Genomic DNA, 22,373 nt, shown 5'->3' with positions numbered 1-22,373 from the left:
CCCCCCCCTTGCTTTTGCAACTTCAGTCACAAGGGTTCAACTAGTTCTCTATCTCTCTCTTGTCTCAATTGGACCAGTCTAGAAGTATAAAATATTTTATTTAAAAAATAAAAAGCCATCTAATGAAGATCTAGATACTTGAATACAAAGTACCTTTCTACAGTACAACTGCACTTGGACAATCAAAGACAGAAGGAAGCATTAACCTCTAAAGTTGGTGGTTGAATTTTCAGGACAAGAAGCACAAAATCTTTGATGAACAAAAGTGAATATTTATATTGTTTGTAGCATCTTCTTCTTGCACTTTCATCAAAGGTTGACATCTTCCTGAAAAAAGTATAAAAAGGGAAGAAAAACTCAATCAATAAAATGTGGGAAGAGATGGATATGAAAAAGTACATGGATCTTTTATTTGTAGTTTGTTATTTATCATTTATTATTTATCATTTATTATTTACTATTTTACAATCTTCAAAGCAAATTCATTTTCTTCCGAAATCTGTTGATTAAAAAACAGAACTCTGTGCACAACTGTGAGCTGTAGAAAAAAAACAACCCTTTCCCTTTATCTGAGGCAGTCTTTTAACTCTGTAACAAAGCCTGTGCTCGACTGTACCTTCTATTTTCTTCAGGTTGACTTATGACATAGATTCTGCCAGACACCTGCCCTTGCAATTTTGTAAAAATAACAAAAAGTCTTTAAAATAGCGTACCCCGAACTTACGGCAAATGGCGAGATCCGTCGTACAGCTTGTCTTATTTCAAGGTGATCTTACATTCAAGCCATACATGTAAACAATTTTTTTAAACCAAAAGTTGATAGGAAATGAGAATATGACAGAAAATGGGAAAAAAGCCAGAATAAATTATTAATTTAGAATCTATGTCACATATGGAGACTTGTATGTTCAAATCTGCTGATGGTTTGCAATGTAGGGTTTGAATTGTTGATACTGTATGTATTTTAGTCATTATTTGGCCCCAAAGTCTATATATTGGAACAGGTATGGCCATGTGCATGTGCCTCTCCACAGGTTGGGGAATTGAGGGGGTGGGTGAATTAACAACCAGAAGGCCAGACTCTCACTTAAATAGTGCTGACTCATGATCGTATCTCTACCCAAGTGATCATCTCTGGTGTTACCTCTCGCTAGTGGACCCGAATGACCCATCTTTTATGAATTTAGTTTGCCTCACGTTTAGAATTGCAAAATTTACTTTACTCCTCCCCACAACCTCAACACCCTCGTTTTGCTCCTGTTTAGGATTGCAACATTGACAGAAAATAAGATTTTCTCAACATTTGAGTATAATTTAGAACCCTTGTGTACTTTGTTGAACGTTAACATAATAATATTTCTATATAATATATAAATATAATATTTAAGGGAAGGGGTGATGGGAGGGGAGAGGTCACAGCTCCTGGAACTGTGGTGCAATTAGGGGCCAGAAACTATGGAGGAGGCCTGCGAAAATTTGAGATAAAGTATAGTGAATTCTGATTTTCGTAATCAACTTAAGCAAAAATGGAAAGTGCTAAAAGGGGACACTTTGACATAATTGTCTGTTAGGGCTTGACCTGGCTCTTGGGGCCTCTGAACCTAACCTTATATCCTCTAAGGTTATCCTCTAATCAGGAGATGATTTCATCCTAATTTAAGGAGCTATGTAAACAAGAACATATCCATCTCTAGGTCTACTGATGCAAATTAGCTGTAGCTGATGCAAATTAATAATGTGCAAAGTTGTACCACAACATAGGCAGGATGACTTGTGTGGGGTGAGGGAGGGGTGGGGAAGGGAAGGGCTATGGAGAGGGAGGGAGGGAAGGATGTGGAGGGGTATGGAGAAGGTAGGAGGAAGAGAGGATGACAAAGAAAAGGAAAAACCTTGGAAGAAGCCCATGCAATGTCTGTTTGAAACTTATAACTTACCATGTAAGGTATGGTAAGGGTGGCCTGCTTTGAATTACAGCAATAACTTTACATTGCCTTGGTTTGGTTTGGGTACATTACTAACCTTGAATAAGTCAATATGCATATATATGCAACATCAAGGGATTTGATGTTGACACCAATTATCTTCTTTTGCTCTTCTGTAAATATCTTAACTTTCCCAGGTCAGCTCACTAAGTGTAACTGGACATGAAAGACTTCTGCATTATGCAAATATTTTCCCCCAGCGAAAAAGCCTGGCACATATTTATGACTCGTTTCAGTTCATCAAAACTGTTTGAATGTTTGTTATCAATCCTTGACGATGGTATCAGGCATCTGTGTTGGCTTCATCCTCTTCAATAGCTATATCAGATGTGATTTACGGAATCTCCGGTCCAAAATATCAACACGAACGACCAATTTATGATTTAGCTAATTAACGCACAGCGTTGACCTTAAAAGGAGGCATCTAGTGATATTTGGACTCTTGCCCAAATTCTCCCCAACAGTAAATTTTAGTCTCTACTTGCTGACAGTTAGATTTCTGCAGCCTTAATTGGACAACAGTATTTGCTAATGATTCCAAGTACAACATAAGCTTTTTTTAATTTGACTTTTCATCAGAGGAGGCTTTGTTTGATGAAAAGAGTTAGCTGTTGGAGCAGCATTTATTACGTGACTGCTGCATACCAAGTCAAAAATTCTGGCCATGTTCTGCATTCTCTCTTGTCATCTGTTTACTGGCAATGTTATTGCCTTAAGTGCAGACAAATCTTGTGCTTTTTAAAAGTGTACAAGGATTGATTGATTCTGGCAGCTCTGGAAGTACATTAATTTTATTCCCTTACATATATTAATGACTGTTGGCGCTCACTATCCTATAAGTACCAGGAGTATCATGTTTCAAAACAGAATGGTGTCACAGTTTCCACTGGTAGTAATGCGTCCCTTGGTGAATCCCAGGGTTGTACTTTAGGTTGTAGTAAAGGTATTGAGCATGGTCCGAATTAGAGCAGTAGGGGGAAAAAATCATTCTTAACCATCTTCATGCTAGTTTAAAAATATATGTGGTGAGATGCACCAGGTAAAATTTAGGTATCAAGAGTTATCGGGCTGAGAGGTATCATACATATACATATTAGTGTAAATACACCAGTTTATTAGCCAAAAGTCTGCATATGTAGATAATTATCATCCTCGTACAAAAATGTGACAATTTTATTAGATATCAGAAGGCAGTTTGTTTATTTCTTTGTTTATTTATTCATTTATTTTTATTTATTTATTTGTATTAGTGATTGTATGGGGGTTTTTTTGTTTGTATTTTGCACCTATTGATGTTGAAAGTAGACACTATATTAACTAATATCCTTCGGTACACTTTCTATAGTTTTTCCCTATACTAAAGTTTTTAACGTTTTTTTGTTCCAATTACAATTACAGTAATTTGTTACAAGTTTTGATCAGATCTGAACAGTGGAAGAAACTAGTTATATTCATATAAGACTATTAATTTTGAACTAAGACATTGGGCCAAAAATTGTAATGGAAATTTTTGGACTTGACTTGTCACATCAATGAAATGTCTTTGTAACCCTCAAATTAAGTACACCCATCACCTAATTTATAACTGTTGCAACATAAAAGATCAACTTAACCACAATAGTCCACATAAGAAATTTACACAAAAACAATTAATAACAGTTTAATTGCAGGTTTTAATTAATTTAGCCCTGAATTTGCATGACCTTTACCTCATCAATTGAGATTTTATATATAAAGCTGCTTTGAATAGAAAACCTCTTAAAGAGTAGTCAGATGATATAATTGTGTTAAATAGTAAATTAATTCAAAACTTTGAAAAAAATTTACCATTTGATTAATTGGTAATGACCTTCATTGTCATCATGGTAAATGTAAACAGAGACCATCAAAATCTTATCAATATTAAATGAAATGGCAGAGCGGAGTAATATGAATCGTTATCCTCTTCGGTTTTTGTTTTAATCAATTTCTTTGTCTTTGAATTAAAGTGGGTTTGTGAGTTACAATAGTGTAGTCGTTTATTTTTCCAAACCTCCTCAGATTACCTTTGATCAAATAAGGACATCCTCCTAGATTTATTCACCAATTAAAGGTTTTTAATTGCCTCTAATTAATCCATTCGAATCGATTCCTTAACATTTGGTAACCCCTTAAAACAGTAGTAGAACTTAAAACGATTAAAATGAAATCATTAAATACCAAAATTTCAATGTTTAAGTTCACTGTTTGAAATGAAACAACTATATACAAGCTAATTAACTACATTAATGGGAACAAAATGTTGAAGAGAATTGAAAACTCTATCAATATTCTTATAGTACTTAGTAAGATGTGAGTGAAAATGATATGTATATATGTATTATTTATATATTATAAAAAGATATAAATAAAACATGATGCAAGCTCAGTTTCAAAGAGATTTAAAACCATTGTTCGTTCATCCGCAGACGTGGAATGGAATGGTTCGATGGTTTGTTTGATTTAGACCAAGTTTGAAGAACATAATTGGCCTCTGATTATAGATTATAGATTCCCTCTTGACTAAAAATAAACATAACTAGGTCAAATTATCATCTCAGATCAGTTTCAGAAAGGGATTGTGAAAGGGATTTTATCTTTTTTATCTGGAGTAAATCAACCCTAAATTTGAATCAAGTCAATTATACACTTCCTCCAAGATTCTCATTCATACTGCGCAGTTTCTCAAAGAAAACATGCAGTTGTTATTTCTGTTCTAGATTCTACGACTTCGTGAAAAAGTGGTCGTCTAGTTTGTGTTTAGGTTTTGATAAATTCCACTTGCTCCCTCTCTCCATTCTCTCTACTCACAAAGTCAGGTGGTTCAGTTGTGTTTCTTTTGTGCTCGATACGCACTCTGTTGCACCCGTTGCAGTTGTTATTGTTTTTATCTTCTTTTTATTGCAATTGAGTTGCTGGAACCAACAGAATGTATTAAGGCTCCCCCCCCCCCCCCACGTGTGGAGTGTTTTATTAGTTGGTTCATAATCAAGCATCTTTTGTAAGAGGAATCTTAGAAGGAGAAGTGAACACAACCTTGACATTTTGCTTATTATATCTTTATGATTCATGAGTAACTCCTTCGATATCTAAGATAAATGTTCCGTTTGGAACTTTGAGTGATAGCTGGGATTTAAAATATGTCATGAGGGAGGCAGGCATATCGCCACGTCATATCACGATCCCCTATAATTTTTCACGTTATATTTTACAAGGTGAATGAAAAATGAAAGTTGTAATTATTCAAGAAAAACATTAAAATATTAATATGTGGCTTGATGATGTCATACTCAGACTAACTTTAGTCTTTCGTCTTGTTTGTGACTGACCAAGTGCAGACTGAGGTATGAAATGCTACCAGCATGGTGATCCAATCTGCGGGAGCTTAGGCCTTGAAACGTGGCATCCCATTTTACGCTTTGGAAAAAACTAGCACCTTTGAAGACCAAAGAGGAAATTGGAGTCTTAGGCACCTCAACTTTAGGTGGGGGGGGGGGCCTTGCATGCATTCAGCAGCCCACCAGTTCTATGTCGGTAAACCGGGCTGCCAATCCGCCCCCCTCGATGGACCATCCAAACTGATATTTGCCAAATGAAGTCACGTTTTTCTTAGTTGTTTTAAAGAGAAGTTGCCAGTTACCAATATCTCTAGCATACAGAATAACATTTGGTTCTGGTTGGGTTTCCTTCTAGATCTGTAAAGCTAGGACTAAGTCTGAGATTCCAAAATATGATATCATACCAATAATGTTTCCTTAGGCACATCCGTACAACTTCCAACATCCTTTTGAGGAATGTATTGCACAATACAGGGAATAAATCAGTGATTTGAAAATTTCAGAAGCATGCAGTTTCGGTGGTGCTGTATTTAATTTTTTTGGTTCCTGTTTAGAAAGAACAAACCACTATACGTCTTTGGACTTTTAGAGCAATCTGAACATCTTGTAGAGCATTCTTGCAATAAAATACCGGATAAGTTATTTACCTGCGATATAGCATCTCTGATGTCGTACAATGACAACCACACCAACAACTGCGTTAAATGTGTCCTGTAAACTCGAAAATGATTACATTTACTTGGACACATGGAACAAACCGAGTGACGGCACGATGCTTTATGTTGACAAGGTGATCTTGCCTGGCATTATTCAATAGTGACTGCAAGAGAATCATAAATGCTCCAGTAACGACCAAAGACACTTTGATATGCTCTCCATTTAAATAAACATCACCAAATTTAAGTATACTTTCTTCTTTGGTCAAATTGGAATAAGTAAGCTACGAGGATGGGAACTGGACCAATTTGATTCTGTCTGCATGCTTTGTACATCATATAATATTTTAAGTTGCAGACATTGTATGTACCTTTAACAAAGGGAATATTAAGCTGGAGAAATGTCATGCTTGTTCATGTTTCAATCTAAGGACTTTATGCCATTGCACTTGCGGTAGACTAGTCGAAAGAATCGTAAAATGCTTTTAGCCTAATACCATTGACAATATTCCACGAAAAGAATCGATTTCATTTTCAGTGCAATATTATTATTGTTGGAATTCATATATTACTGTATAAGTTCAAGTAGGATATTTAAGACTGCACTCTGTAGCAGATGAGGCTCTGTGGAATGATATTTTGACTTTTACCCACTTCCATCTTGTCAGGTGTGTGTGAACGTTGAAACTGTCGTGTATTTGAGAAAACAGCTTTTTCTAGCTGGTTTTGAAAGTTGTTCATCCTTAGAGCAATGATAAATGGTTTATAACTCACTAATTAACAGCGCAACGACTGCGTGGTTCTTACAGGCTACGATCTCTTTCAGTAGCCGGATGAATCGGTATTCAATTTATGTGTCAATCTCACATGACTCGGTCAGAGTAAAACATAATTACAACTTGAACCCAACCCAAACGGTAGTAATAAATAATTTTGCAGTAAAGACCCTCTTGTAGGACAAAGCTGTAGTTTGAACAAAACCCTCAGCAAAGTTTCCATCCACATTGAGTAACATTTTGTGACAGTTTGATAATAGAGTCATTCATTCATTAATTTAATTAGTTAAGTCAAACAAAGCTGTTCCCTCTCAACAATTGTGTTCTGCCTCCTACACTTCTACACCCACCACTTTAAAGTAATTTCTTGAAACCAATTGATTCAGTAAAGTCCAGAGACCAAATTATCACACCTACTATTATGACTCATTCTTTTGGGAATTTTTATCGTAGGAACATAAAATAAACCCAAGTGTTCTACGTAGCTTGTACTTGATCTCTCATTTTTACTTTTTTTGACAACAGAATAAGAGATGTTTACATGACAATGAGTATAATTTGCCAGTACAGAGTTTCAAAGTGTGCCATATGTAGTTTAAACCACCATGTTGCTGGTACGTCTACAGTATATACCTGATGATTGCAATATGGTATAAGTAAGATAGTATAAGTAGCTAGAACATTGTGATATGCTTCAGCCTTTGAAATCAAACTGATTCCTTGCATCATAAAGTTACAGTTGAAGGTTTTTTACTGTCTTGTTTGAGGTCAAGACCCCCCACCACCCCCTCACACGACTTTACAATGGAACCTCTGGTCATTGGTAACTTGTCACTCCCTCACACCAAAGTGTGCACAATTCAAACAATCTCTCCTGGGGCACCACAGTGCACCACATCTACTTGTCCCCGGGGGGGACTTACTGTAGGGTGCATCCACAGACCGGCACACACAAATATATTTATAAGTTACCTCACAAGTCCCCATTCATACACCTGGGCGAAGACAGGCAATGGAGATAAAGTGCCTTGCCGAAGGACACAACGTAATGATCTGGCCAGGAATTGAACCTTCAAACCCAAGATAACAAGTCCACTGCCTCAACCACTTGACCACAATGCTCTCTTTACATTACATTACACATCACACTTTTATTCAGTCCACTCACAAGTCTAATCTCTGACATAAGAGGAACTACATACTGTACAGAGCTTACTTTAAATAACCACTTTCTGCAACATTATATCGTAGAACTAATGTTCAACAATTTTTCTAAAGCCAGGAGACAGATTGAAAGATTATCCATTTATTTTGCCTGGACTCTTCATGCTTTTGGTGACATTAGCAAACTAACTCCGTTGACTGCCCATCAAGGCAGCCGATTCCCATATCATTTCATCCAAAGTCCATTCTAGTTGTCACCATTTCTATATATCAAGTAGAATTGTTAAAAGCACAGCGTTAAATCTTCTTGCAATATTTTAATCTTGCAGTATGAGAGTATTCACCCTCCATGTTTTAGACATTTCCTCCGTTCACAAAGATGATACTCATGAAAGATTGTCAAAAGCATAAAACCCTTCTATTTTCATCACCTGCTTTAGTTTGTTTTTTATCTTCACATACAGGGTTTTGTTTTAATAACTCCATTCACCCACCCTCCTGAATCAATACATATCAATATACAATGCTACTAAAATGTTGAAGTTTAGCAGCTATTCTGCAACTTATTGTTAGTGACAGCAGTATAAGTTGTCTTTGTAGAAAGTGCATTTGCTCATGTCATGTTTACACTTTGCCACTTAAGTAGGCCATTTCGGAAAGGAGGTGTGAAAAGGCTGGGGGAAAGTGTGCCAGAGTTGATATGTCCACTTATTTCCTTGTACATAATTTTTGTTTGGAAAAACTTTCCACCATGCCAGGTGGAAGCAGTGACTTTGTTATCATATATATTATACATATTGGGGAGAAAAATGTCTTTGTTTGATCGCCCAGAATCCATATTTTTATCCATGTTTATGGAAGGATATTTGCACCGGTTAATACCAGGGGAAGACCCTACAGTAGCGTGCTTTAATAGCAATGTTGGCTAATTGAATAATTTGGTACTGACGGTTACATTTCGTATATACACCAATCACTACCAGCTGGTGTAAAAAACAAACTACCGGGTCTTGGTGACAAAACCAAAAACTGTTATGTGTACGGCATTGACAAGTTATGACAATGCCAAGGTTTTTTCCCCAAAAGGGAACTATTTTATCTAACTTAAAATCTCAGTACGTTTGCCAAATTTGAACTTCGACCTGTCCAGCTTACTGCACTAAAAATTCAGTGAAAAAGACAATTTTCATAGCAATATTCATTATTTTTATTGAGTTATCTGTCGTAAAAAAATTTGAGCTGAATAAACTTCGCCAGATATATTATAGAGTTGGTAGATTCTACAAACTTCAATCAAAATTTGCAAGCCCCCGCCCAAGGGATCATGTGCCAATCAAATCTCTCTTTTTTGTTTCCGACCATTAGGCCTAGTCTTACTTTTTCTTTTGTGGCTAGCCTGTCTTAAGTCCCTTCTCTTGTAGCTCTCTCTCGATCAGGCCGCATGTGTAGACTATTTTGTTTACATTTGTGTAATGAACATGCTGACATGGGCGGTCTCAGTGATTTTACTGTAAATCGTTTGCACCACAAGGGCAACAGAAAATAAATTTCTTCCCTTCGAATAAACCCACTTGGTCAGAGTGCATTTAAAATAAGAAACATTGAATCTACTTTGGAAGTTTGTTTTCCGAAATTCATCAGCAAACATGTATTGAGACTTAAACTCTCACAGATAAGTTAGATTTATAAAAATTTAAAGTCTTTGTAAATTCACAATCGATGATGATGATGATGATTTTACCTGTTGATAAGTCTCATTGACAATAATGTACACATCATTTCATCAACAAGACACAAAAGAGATGTTGAAGGTATCAAGAAGGTTGAAGATGAGAATGTGGAACATACCTATCGTGTTGATACTGTTATCTATGTGATACTGTACATTGTGAGCACCATTGATTTCTCTAAAGGCCCAGATAAGATTGAAGAGGAAAATCAAATTTAATAGACATTTGAAGGGTAGATGCCTGGTAAATTCAACCTAGATGGGATTGGGGATGCCATTGGCTTCTATACACTGACTTAAAGCTGCATTATGCGTTTAACTTGCCAGAAATCTTTAATATAGTATCATGCTTGGAAAATAAAGGAATGATAAAGATGTCTGAAACCATAGATGTCTGTACCCAAGTAGTTACTTGCAGTCCACACCCAATTGCACCTGTAAGGAATGATAAGATTACAGATAAAGACATCCAAGGGCTTGAAACTGGAACGTAAAACCAATAAATATATCCTGTTGGGCCACGACTTAACGAAAAATTCTCCAATCAAGAGCAAAACCTGGTTAATAGTAAGTACATTATGATCTGTTAGATGGATTGAGGGATGTCCAATGACTTGGGAATGTTACATGATTTTTTCAGAATATTGGAATGTTACGATGCAGAGCAAACTGTAGCTGTAATGTACAGTATCTCAAATGATATTTTTTTTAATGGACATTGCTATGTTTGGATAATTTTGTCTGTACGGTTGTTTTTCATTCCATCTTTGGTGAGCACTGACCGTACTTTTAACATCACACCTCGGAGTCTAAAAGCCTTACCACAGTCTTAAGGTCATCTGTCTTGCCCTCATAAAATATTCTTTCAGAAAATGGTCAAATGTAGACACAAATTTCACACCTTATAGTCTCAAACAGCACCCACAGCATTTTTGTTTCACTGCTCAAGAAAATTGTTTTAGAGTGTGACTGTTTTAAAGGCAGGTGTAACAACAATTCATCAATTCGGGTCGTTAGACCGGTCAGTATAAAGATTCTCGGCAAAGCTTTTTGTAACTTCTAGTATCAGAGAATATTTAAGTGTTCAAATTTTATGTAGCAGTTTAGAAGTTTATAAACTTATCTCTCATAGGATACCATGGTGTACCAAAAAAGGACTATACATATTTGCACTTGTAGAGCAATTTTACTTTTTTACACACACCAGTTTGTATTGCAAAACTGGTTTTACAGTATTCCCTGAGGTTTGCTAACAGGTAAATGTAAATACAAATGACCTTCAAAATAATAAACTTGAAACAGTCATGGCTGGAACTTTAATAATGTATAGAAAATTGTTAATTTTCCAATAATTAAATAATTGCTATTTTATGTCTCTCTTTTAGCAGGTATATAGCCAGGTGGCTGTGCCCTTCCATGCAGACTACTATACCCCCACCCCATCTCCCCCATCCCATCTCCCCATCTATGCCACCATCCTACGTACAAAATAAAAAGATTTAGCAAATTTCTAAGCAATGAACTTCACACAACAGAAATCCTTTTTACCAGTTATATGACATGAGTATAGTGCCCTATCTTAATAGTGTTGTTACCCCTCTAACTCAGAAATCCTGGCTAAACTAAGGGCTGGCTGTTTAGTACTATTCTTTCCATTCTGTGTAAGTTGGAGACATGGAGCACATAATGAAGAAATTGATTAAAAATGTAAAGAAAAAAAATGAATTTTTAGAACTTCCCCCTTCTTTGGGGTGGAGGTGGTTGGATGGTTTACTTGTTCAGTTGTTTTTTAATTCTCCTTTTTCTTTCAGATGGTAGCACTGGGCCATCACCCCAGTCTGCACTGAGTAGACGCATGGGGAGGAGACGTGTGGGAGGGCTCAAGATGACATCGATGAAGAAACCAATCAGCAGATCGAGCAGGCCTACCCGTAAAGGAACGGCTGCCGCAGCCATTGCAGGCGCTAGGGCCGGGGCCGTCGCTGGAACTGCGGCCGCCTATGCAGCTTATGGTTTCAGTTTTACAGGTAAGACGTAGGCACCGTGTACTTTAACTATTTGAACTTAATTTATGCCTCTCTGATACCTGTCACAGTCTTTAACATATGCACTTTCCTATTTACCTTAATCTACATGGCTGGAACACTTTAGCACTGTGCCCCCACTTGTGAGGAACTGCCCAATTACTCCTCCTTTCAGAAGACTAACTACTCAATGTGTTTTCTCTTGCAAACTTTTCTTCCGAGTTTTTCACTTCGTTTGTGTTTTGGGGATCGTTTTTCAGGATCACGTTTTTCCGTCACCTTCTTGAAGCACTGTTGAAGTATCCTTTTCAATTTCCATATTTTTAGCTTTGTCGATTTTGTACACATGCTATCATTCAGGCTTGTTAATGTTTTAATACCTTCCATGGCTATATTGTTAACTGGCCTTATCACCACACATAAATTCCCAAACCAGAAAGTTTGGGGAATCTGGTCAAAGTTTGAGGAACAATTTCATACAAAATTAAATGAAAGTGAAACCAGGTTTAAGGAAGAAGACTTGAGAATGATGAAAGTCACAAAAGTTCAAATTATTGTATTGTAAGCAAGATTTGTATACTATATATTAATCAAAGCATCATATAAACAAGACCACTGCTACAATAGCAATGCCAAGGGAAATTTTCCCTGTTTTCTCTAATTCTTCCAATTTTCAACATGCATCTTGAAAGACATTTTGTTGAACTTTCTGTGTACAATGCCTGTGTTCCCATGTAAACTGTAAAGAACAGTTGTTAGTCCATTGCTCAAACGGCTAATTTCCCACTCTGGTTGCACATACAGTTGAAATTCAGTCTGTCATCTAAATGTAGAGTTGTATGTATGTATGTATGTATGTATTTTAGATCCTCCTGCAAGCAGGAACTCGCCAAGAAGCCTCATTGGCTTATCAAAGCCACAAGCTGACCGAAGTCAGTCTCTTAGATTCATATTTAATGTCCATGGATTATTGTCAATTGTCAACAACTCTGTAATCGTGGAGTGACTTGAACTGGGGACGTTATGATTGGAAGGCACTGGCGTTAACCACTGAGCTAACACTCCTAATTTGTTGGAGTTGACATTTTTCACAATTCCATTTCTGAGATGTGCCACTAAATAAGACTGAAAGAGTGACTGTTTAAATCAGTGCTTCTCAACCGGGATCCATGTGGACCCCCATGGGGCAGTGGAAATGTATTGGGGGTGAATTGAGAAGTAAGGGGAATGGTAGGGGGAATGGCCTTCTTCTTTAAACTGAATGCTCGTAGCCTACTGAATTCCATATCCAATGATTACAGATAACAATGAACAATTTATTTTGTGTATTGTAGAGTGAATCGTAACAGATAACATGAACATTGATTGAATTGTAATGTTCTTCGTTACAGTATGTGCAAGAAAGTGATTGGAAAAATATGTGGTACGTTGTTGTAGAAATATTTGGGGGGGGAGGGGAAATGAGGAAATACTTTTTCACCCTAGGTGGGGAATCTGAGAGAAAAAAGTTGAGAAGCATGGGGTTTGAACAATACCTATTGTTGCATATGTATGAAACTGTTGTGTTATTGAAATTGTCTAAGAATCACACTACCCTCTGTCTACTCAACCAAAGAACAAACTATGTGATCTAGTGGTAGAACTATGTGTCTCATAGCAACCGTTCAGGTGAAGGTGTCGGTTTCAATAAATCTCCCATGATCCTTTGTGTTTCCTATGTCAATGACATCATTAGGGCAAGTCAGAGTTCTTTCTGTAGCCTTTTAGAAATTCCCACATTCCTGACAGATTTCAGGTCAGCTGGGGGAAGCATTTACTTTGTTCTATTAGTTTAGCACTAATCAATGGAACTCTTTACCATTGTTAAAACTGCGGTGTTGCTGTGATCTTTTCCTGACAAGAGAGGGAATTATTCTGTAGAAGAGGACTATCAGTGGATGAATCTCTATTTCTATGTCGATGCTGCAACTTTCTGAACTTATGAATAATATGACATGGGGTAACACCCAACAAGATTTGATGAACCCGATGGATTGAACTATCTTTATTGTCAGCGATGACGTACTACTAATACTTTAGGTATTTGCTGAATGGTACAAACCATATTGTACGTACTCAAAGTGCGTGCAAAGGATTGGGGACTAAACTGATGGGTGTGGCAGTGCCCTCTGCATTACAGAGTTAGCTACAGTACTCAAGCAGTTGGTAAAGCAGGGGGGCCCGGGGAAACAGGTGGTACAGCAGGGGGGAAAAATCACAGAGGAGTGCAGAGCCTGACCCATCTGAAGTTTTTTCGGCATGAGTTTGATCCAAACAAGGTGCACACAATGGAGAAAGGAAGCATGCTTCATAAGTTGGCATATCTTACTTATCTTTCTTTTCTTTTATTAATATGCACCACTATTTTGGTATCTACTGATAGTTGCACTGCCCCTCCCCCCCCCCCATCCTTTCTTCCTTCCTTCTACCTTTAAAATCCACCATCATACAGCAATTGACATTATTGATTCCACTTTACTACTACAGTATCACTAATTTTAATGAGGAAAGGGCGGGAAAGTTGAATACCACTTGTCCTTTTGTTTTCATTGTTTTCATACACTTTTGTCCTAGAGTCCATACATTCAGGGATGGGGAAGGTCATTATGAAGTTGGGGTTTGGGGGGCTGGGGCCTAAAATTATTCGAACTTTTGTCTTCTGTCATGGCACCCCTTTTTAGAACGTCATCAAGGCCTTTCACAGCAACACTGGCACCGAAAAAAATAATTTGAATTTTTATAACCGGGTTTTGTTCCTTTTGAAGGTTTTCATTATTTTGCTAACATCAGGTTTCTCTCAATGCAAATTTTCAAACTTGTCGTAAAAGTTGTGTGTTATCCCCTCCGCACCCCCCCCCTTTCCCTGCCGTCCTTGGCATACGTTCCATGGTCATTTGTTCTGTGTGATCGTTATCATTATGAGTACTTGCGGCTGAAGGATGGCTTTTCTTGCCATGCTGTTGGCAACTTCTGTAGCAATATTTTCTCTTTAAAGTGTGATCGTTTGGATATTATCTTGAATAGTCAACAAGAGTACTTAAACTATCTACCAATTTGATTTTCTTTCGTAAGTGAATATTCTACACTTCTATCATTTTAGTCTCGCATTCTTACTGTAGGCCAAAATATTTTTATCATAAGTTATTGAACTTAACCACCTTTTTTGGGGAGCAGAACTCTCTCCGTACAATAACTCAGCATGTACCAGCCATGGTTGAGTGAGCTGTAGATTAAAAGACCACTTATAGAGAAACTGATTTGAGCATATATTCACCTTTTTGACATCATAACATGTACATGCCAGGTGTTAGTCTGGTTTATTTATAAAGCAGTGATCAATAATATGTCAGCCATTGTTTTCTGCTGTCTATTTATATCCATCCTTAAATGGAAGGAATAAAAGCAATTTCTCTCGGCTGTTATTTTACGTGACTTAAGTTCCAGTCTACACCCGAGAACAAGTGGGTTGAGATTGAACCCCTTGCTAGGGGGCTTATTTGTTCTGTAAATGCGGATTACACCCCATGATTCGTACCCGGCGATAGCCAAGGATCGAAAGAATGTCCGACCGCATCATCGGTGCTTAAATTTGTGATTTCGATGCAGTTCGTGGCCGACCCAGGATGGTCGTTGACCGATCACTCACATTTTTGTTTGTTATGCATGTAATTCAACAGCATAGTAGTTGGCATCAATAGCAGCATCTCACATCACACAGCTTCTGGTTTCGTGTTTTGTTGTGTAGTAAACAATTCCTTGACTTCCTGTTCAGTGATCGGAAGCATTAGGCCTTATACCGAGCACTGACTTCATGTATCAAACTCATTGTGACACTGAACACAGAGCACAAGGGTCTGATCCGTAATGTCTCGAAAATTTGAAGCAAAAGTTAGCGGTAATTTTTCGGTTGATAGGAGTATCTGACCAATCGCAACAGTTTATGGGTTACAGAGCTTGTTGTCATGAGAAAGTGTGAACCTGAGGGTCCCAAGGTCACTTTGTCATAGTGCCTTTCTAGCCAAGAATTTCTTTGCTGGCTTGCCAGAACAGTGTTGCAATTTTAATAGTTTCATAGTTATTTTAAATAATGGCATGATAGATACTAAAAATATAAGAATATATGGCAAATATTAAATAAAAAGAGGATTCTTGGTTTTATTGAAAGTGCATTGTGTTATATGAAAAGTAAATGAAGTATGAAAAGTAGATAAGATTTGAAAGATTATGCTCCTGAATTGATTGAGATAACACTGAGTGGTACAGGATCTGTTGAACTAAACAAACAAAGATATATTGAGACAATAGGGACTTCAGAAACCTTGCCTTGATTCAATTAACTAAGTTATTATAAAATAGCTTAAAGGGAATTACAGGGCTTTACAAACCGTGCTAGTCTGTCTGCACAACGGTGATACATCAGAGGCATAAAAAAGCCATTCATGTCGTTATAAGCCGAGTTTCTGAAGCCATACTGTGCCATACTGTAGCCTATGTAGCCTACCACAGAGATACATGCAGGAATGAAAATTACAGCTGGCACTGTGTGATTGTGTATTTCATGCTCGTATACTATGGGAGTGCAACAAGTACGTATGCAACCCTCCTCCCTCCCTCCCCCACCCCACCACACCCCATTTTAAAAGGTCCATTCTCTCCTGGGTAACACAGAAGGGTTTTACGTGTTGTGGTTAAAACTCACTGCAGCTAGTCGTCACGAGACAAAAGCAGTGTGCATCGAAACCACCCTCAATTATACAAAATTAAAAGACCTTCCTCTCCAAGGACTAGGTTCAACATAATGGTCCACATCTTCAGTAAACACACTACTCCTCCCCCCCCCACCTCCCACAGAGGGTCCTGTGTACATGGGCCTGTATTTTGTTGGCACTCAGACCTCTGTAGCTCACTAAAAGCAGTGTTGTATAAGAATATCATCACAGATTTGACGATGCTGGCTCTTTTCTTCCAGCAGGATCGTTTCTCTGGTTTTAGCTGTAAATTCAGAGAGTGGTCAGTTGACATATATATAATCTCTGTATCTTACCAGCAATGAGACAGACTTTTTGAGTTTGTTAACTTTGCAAATAAACTCTTCTTAATGAACTAACACGTGTTGGAAAAAGAGACACCGTGGATAACACTAATACCTACGCTTTTCCACCAAACTCTGTACCTCCCTTTAAAAATGCAGAAGGCTGGAAACCATCGGATCTCACAATTGAATTCTATAAGTGATTGCTTTTTAGGACATCAAAAGGCAGATTCAAGTCACCGATTTGTAGATATAATTGATGCATATTCAAACTTAGTGATCCATGATTAACCTAACTCAGCAGTATAAATGCACAGCTATGCAAACAGACAGTTAGCTTAACCTTTTAATTAAAGGACCTTTCTTGTAGGTCGATATATATCATAAATTAATAATATCATAAAAAATAAAAAAATACATTACAGAACCTATGATGCTAAATGTGATAACGAAAGTGCAATTAGATGGTGTTGTTTGTTTGTCTTATGGATATAGTTGAGTTCAGGTATTATTGTACATGATTAAATATAAGAAATGTGGCAAATGTGCACCTCCCCTATCCCTCTACCCTCCACCTTCTCTCCTCCACCCCTTCTCCCCCACCCCCTCTCCCCTTCATCCCTCTCCCCTTCACCCCTCTCCCCTTCACCCCTTCTCCTTGCCATCTCTCACCGACAAAGTCACAAACAAACATCTTTCAAACCATATTGCCAACAAGAACCACTTTCCTTGCATGAATCTTAACTTGATCTGTTACATATAGATATATATACTGTATGCTCCAACCATACATTTTGTGAAGTACTAAAATTAGCATCACACATACATATATACATATATATACATATATATATATATATACATGGGTTTTATTGTTGTTGTAATTTTGTTGTTTCAAAATTGTACAAAACCACAAACCCAAGAAGAACTTACGAATTTATTAACTGACATAATAATTAAAATCAAAATATGATGACATGTTCTGTCTGTGTGTCTTGATTACAGAATCCCTGGTACCAATTAATCATGTGTGCCCTTTTATTGCACTTTAATATACATTGTTATGAATAAATAACTAGGTGAACCCTGGATGGTTGCAATCCAGTTTCCAGTAAAGTATCATCATGATGATGATGTGTAACAGAAGTAGTAGAAAATAATAAAAGATTCACACAAGCTCTTCCATTTTGATACAAAAAAATTTGTTGATTATTAATTCATCAGTTTGTTTTGCAAACTGAATGTGAGTTTGGATTTCTGTTGCTGGAGGAAAACAACACATCAAAGTCTGGAAGCTTGTTGTTGGGAGGATGGTGGAGCTGGTTGGCGAGCTTGTTATCAAACAGCAATGACTAATACATCCCTGCCGCTAGTTCGGCACCCATCAGATTCATCCTTTGTTGAATATTCTGTAGAGTGTTGAGGCAATGTCAAAATACCAGGGCAAAAGAAGAAAATGGAAATATTGTTATCATCATTTTTAGAACCTTTTTATTCAGATGCACAGATCAATGAGATGATGCAAATATTGGATAGCAGGATTTGAAGTCTAGCTCCTGTTGTTACTCCTTCCTATTATAGATTATGCCCGAACTTTGAATATCTCTTTTTAAACCGTCATGTACCATGCTTGTGTTTGAAAAAGAGACCTATTGAGACTACACACACAGTAGATGCTTGGGACCTATTGAGACTACACACACAGTAGACCTACCTGTTGGAATTTATAACCATGAAACATGCTTGGGACCTATTGAGACTACACACACAGTAGATGCTTGGGACCTATTGAAACTACACACACAGTAGATGCTTGGGCCCTAGTGAACCTACACACACAGTAGATGCTTGGGCCCTAGTGAACCTACAAACACAGTAGATGCTTGGGCTCTAGTGAACCTACACACACAGTAGATGCTTGGGACCTATTGAAACTACACACACAGTAGATGCTTGGGCCCTTTTGAAACTACATACACAGTAAATGCTCGGGCCCTAGTGAACCTACACACACAGTAGATGCTTGGGACCTATTGAAACTACACACACAGTAGATGCTTGGGACCTATTGAAACTACACACACATTAGATGCTTGGGACCTATTGAAACTACACACACAGTAGATGCTTGGGACCTATTGAAACTACACACACAGTAGATGCTTGGGCCCTAGTGAACCTACACACACAGTAGATGCTTGGGCCCTAGTGAACCTACACACACAGTAGATGCTTGGGACTTATTGAAACTACACATACAGTAGATGCTTGGGACCTATTGAAACTACACACACAGTAGATGCTTGGGACCTATTGAAACTACACACACAGTAGATGCTTGGGCCCTAGTGAAAACTACACACACAGTAGATGCTTGGGACCTATTGGAAACTTCACACACAGTAGATGCTTGGGACCTATTGAAACTACACACACAGTAGATGCTTGGGACCTATTGAAACTACATACACAGTAGATTGCTTGGGACCTAGTGAAACTACACACAGTAGATGCTTGGGCCCTAGTGAACCTACACACACAGTAGATGCTTGGGACCTATTGAAACTACACACACAGTAGATGCTTGGGACCTATTGAACCTACACACACAGTAGATGCTTGGGACCTATTGAAACTACACACACAGTATACCTACCTGTTGGAATTTATCACCGTGATCACCAGTCTAGTTTAATACAAAGAAACATTTTGTGACCTTTATGTAAACTTATCTTAACTTTGAGAAATAAATGAAATTCATAGAAGTTGTCTACCAGTTGATCTGATTGTAAATGTAATTTCTGAAGCTGTAATGTATCATGTTAATGTTGCCCATGCATTTCTACCAAGCACTTGTTTACTATCACAGACAGTGATTAAGTCATCTGTTGGGGGCCAGTATTAGTACAGTGGCTTTACAATTGTAGGCGTACAAAATGCAAAGTTAGTTTCCCATTGGCAGCTGAACCCGCAGGTTTTACACGATGGATACATCTACATGAAGCGATATGCTTTGTTTGTTTTTTAAAGCTTCAAGATATTGTGTTCAGTATTTGATTTTAAGCGTGTGCTGAATCCTCATTGTTAGGCAACGTTAGAAGTGCTTTTACTATAGAAATTCATTTAGTAGGTGTGTAAATAATAATTCTGTTCTTATGAAACCTTTGGCTCAAGATCAACTAAATACTTTGTGGGATTGCTAACTTTCATTATTAGGTTGCAAAATATATTTTCGGTGGCTGAAAAGAAAGAAGAAACCTTTGTAATTGTCCAAAATAGATTTGCAACTTTTGTGTACCCTACCCTTTTTTTAACCTTAGATTTGCAGTTGCTTTGAAGGAGGATAGGGTGTTGTGTACAACTTCCTACTAAACAGTACAAGCCTGCTGTTCCAAGATGTTTCTCGCAAAATTACAATAAAAGAGTACTATCCTTACAGACAAAATTTTGACAAAACATATATTCATTGGTCTTAAAACCACATTTTACGTAAATTTTGTGTAACTTGATAACAGCAGGAAGATAATAATGTATGCATACAAACGTCTCCCTTTGAATTGAAAGACATTATTACCGTGAATTACATTGTGTACTGCCTGTTGTATTGTGCAGTAACGTTTGTATACATTTGTCACCAACACTGGTAGAAACATAATGGCAATGCCATATATAAGCAAATAAGCTACTGTGTGGTATGGTAACAAAGCAATCTTTCTTCTTCTACAAATGTAGTACCCAAGCTATATAGTGCCAGTGGTATAAGGCAGACAATTAGTAGAAACGGGTTTGGCTAGGCTGGACTAAACCAATACAGCAGAAACTTTGGTCTAATTTCGAAAATTCAACACACTTTAATAGAACTATGACTGTACGAAAGTGCTTCCAACTCTATAATTTTAGTAGGTGTGGTGTCTTGATGATGTTGGTGGGTCCCAGTAAATTGTAGGTGCAAAATGTAGGTACAAAATGTGGATGTGAATCAGTTAAATGCTGCTTTTGTGACAACAACTGTCAACAGTATTGTCATTGGGTTAATAGTGATGATACTAACGCAATGCTATCACACTACTAACCAGTGTAGTAGAATGGCTGTGACACATAGATGGCTTTCTTTTGTTGGCTTCCACCAGACAGCGTGCATCTGAAGTTCTGCCAATCACAATAGGATATGAATATTTAGTGTGTAAGAAGTTCTGCCAATCACAATAGTATATGAATATTTAGTGTGTAAGAAGTTCTGCCAATCACAATAGTATATGAATATTTAGTGCATCTGAAGTTCTGCCAATCAAAAATAGGACATGAATATTTAGTGTGTAAGAAGTTTTGCTATTCACAAATAGGAAATGAATATTTAGTGTGTAAGAAGTTCTGCTAATCACAAATAGGAAGTAATTTAAATTTATATTGTCGACCTACTTTTGTTTTTGACTCACATTTTCTTTTCAAATTTTGTGGTAGTTTGGGACAGCATACGTGAAATATCCTATCAAATGACCCGAATTATACAAAAACTATACATATATGGAGTCACACAGAACGAGTTATTGATACATATTTGATGGACCTGTTAAGTGTATTTGGCATCACACATCCCTCTCCTAGTTATGTAAGATATCAGTCTTTTATCTGATACTCATATATATTACAAAACTCACAAAGTACAGTAATATAAGAGGGCTATGCATGGAGATACAGCTCATATCTCCTCAATGATAGAAGAGATTGTTGGGTTACTTCTGAATGCATCTGGTTGCTATCTTTCTTAATAGGCTGGAAAATCCAGTTTTCTAACATATAGGTTAAAGTTTAGTAGGAAACAGTATTACCTGCAAGGCATCAAATTTCACCTCTGACCTACAATGTACTTTCAACCTGACCCTCAACATCCAAGAAAGGATATTCTAGTATTTGTCTCATTATTCTCTACATATCGTGTGATTAATGGCTCTTACCTACATGGCTAATCATCAATTTTTAGGTGTTTCTACCTTTGACCTTTGGCGTTGGACGTATTACGTCATCAATTATACAGGCACAAGGTTACATGTCCTCGATCCTAAATACCAAAACTTTTTCGAACAATTTAGGACAAAATTACAATTGACCTTTACTCTCAACCCTAAGCACCAAAATCTGCACTATTTTAAAAGTTGTCTCATTCTCTACATTTGTGTGCTATTATGAATTTTTTCCTACATGTTGACAAGCAGAAAATAGCTAATAACACATGTTTAGTTTGTTATATATCTGACCTTAGACCTATGATGTCATAAATTACACAGGCACAAGTTTATATGGTCAGGCACCAGTTTGAACTTGATCAGACATACGGTCTAGTAGGAGTTTGCGACACACTTTATCGCACAATTTAGACCAAGTTGACCTTTGACTGCAATTGACCTTTGACCACGACCCTAAACACCTAAATCTCCTTCATTTTAAATTTTCTACATATCATGTGTTTTAAAGACTTTTTCCTACCTGTTGACAAGCAAAAAATGGCTAAAGACCAATTTTTAGGTTTCTTGACATTTGACCTTATGATGTCAGGCATGACTTTACATGGTCAGGCACCTACCAACCAAGTTTGTCTAGGGGGAGTTGGCAACACA

At 37.3% G+C, this 22,373-nt stretch overlaps 1 protein-coding gene across 2 annotated transcripts in view; it reads left to right on the top strand.

Annotated features, from left to right (window-relative positions):
* The window catches only part of LOC139971354 (chromatin-remodeling ATPase INO80-like), a 112,034-nt gene that overhangs the window by 74,314 nt on the left and 15,347 nt on the right, over positions 1–22,373 (top strand). For both annotated transcript variants that reach the window (XM_071977716.1, XM_071977715.1), the window contains exon 31: positions 11,475–11,690. In XM_071977716.1, coding sequence (XP_071833817.1) covers positions 11,475–11,690 — 216 coding nt within the window. The remainder of the gene's footprint in view (positions 1–11,474; positions 11,691–22,373) is intronic.

This window comes from Apostichopus japonicus, chromosome 8 (assembly GCF_037975245.1).
Source record: "Apostichopus japonicus isolate 1M-3 chromosome 8, ASM3797524v1, whole genome shotgun sequence".
NCBI lineage: Eukaryota > Metazoa > Echinodermata > Holothuroidea > Aspidochirotida > Stichopodidae > Apostichopus > Apostichopus japonicus.
Note: the sequence above shows the minus strand (reverse complement) of the source record. Positions and strands in the feature narration are given on the sequence as shown.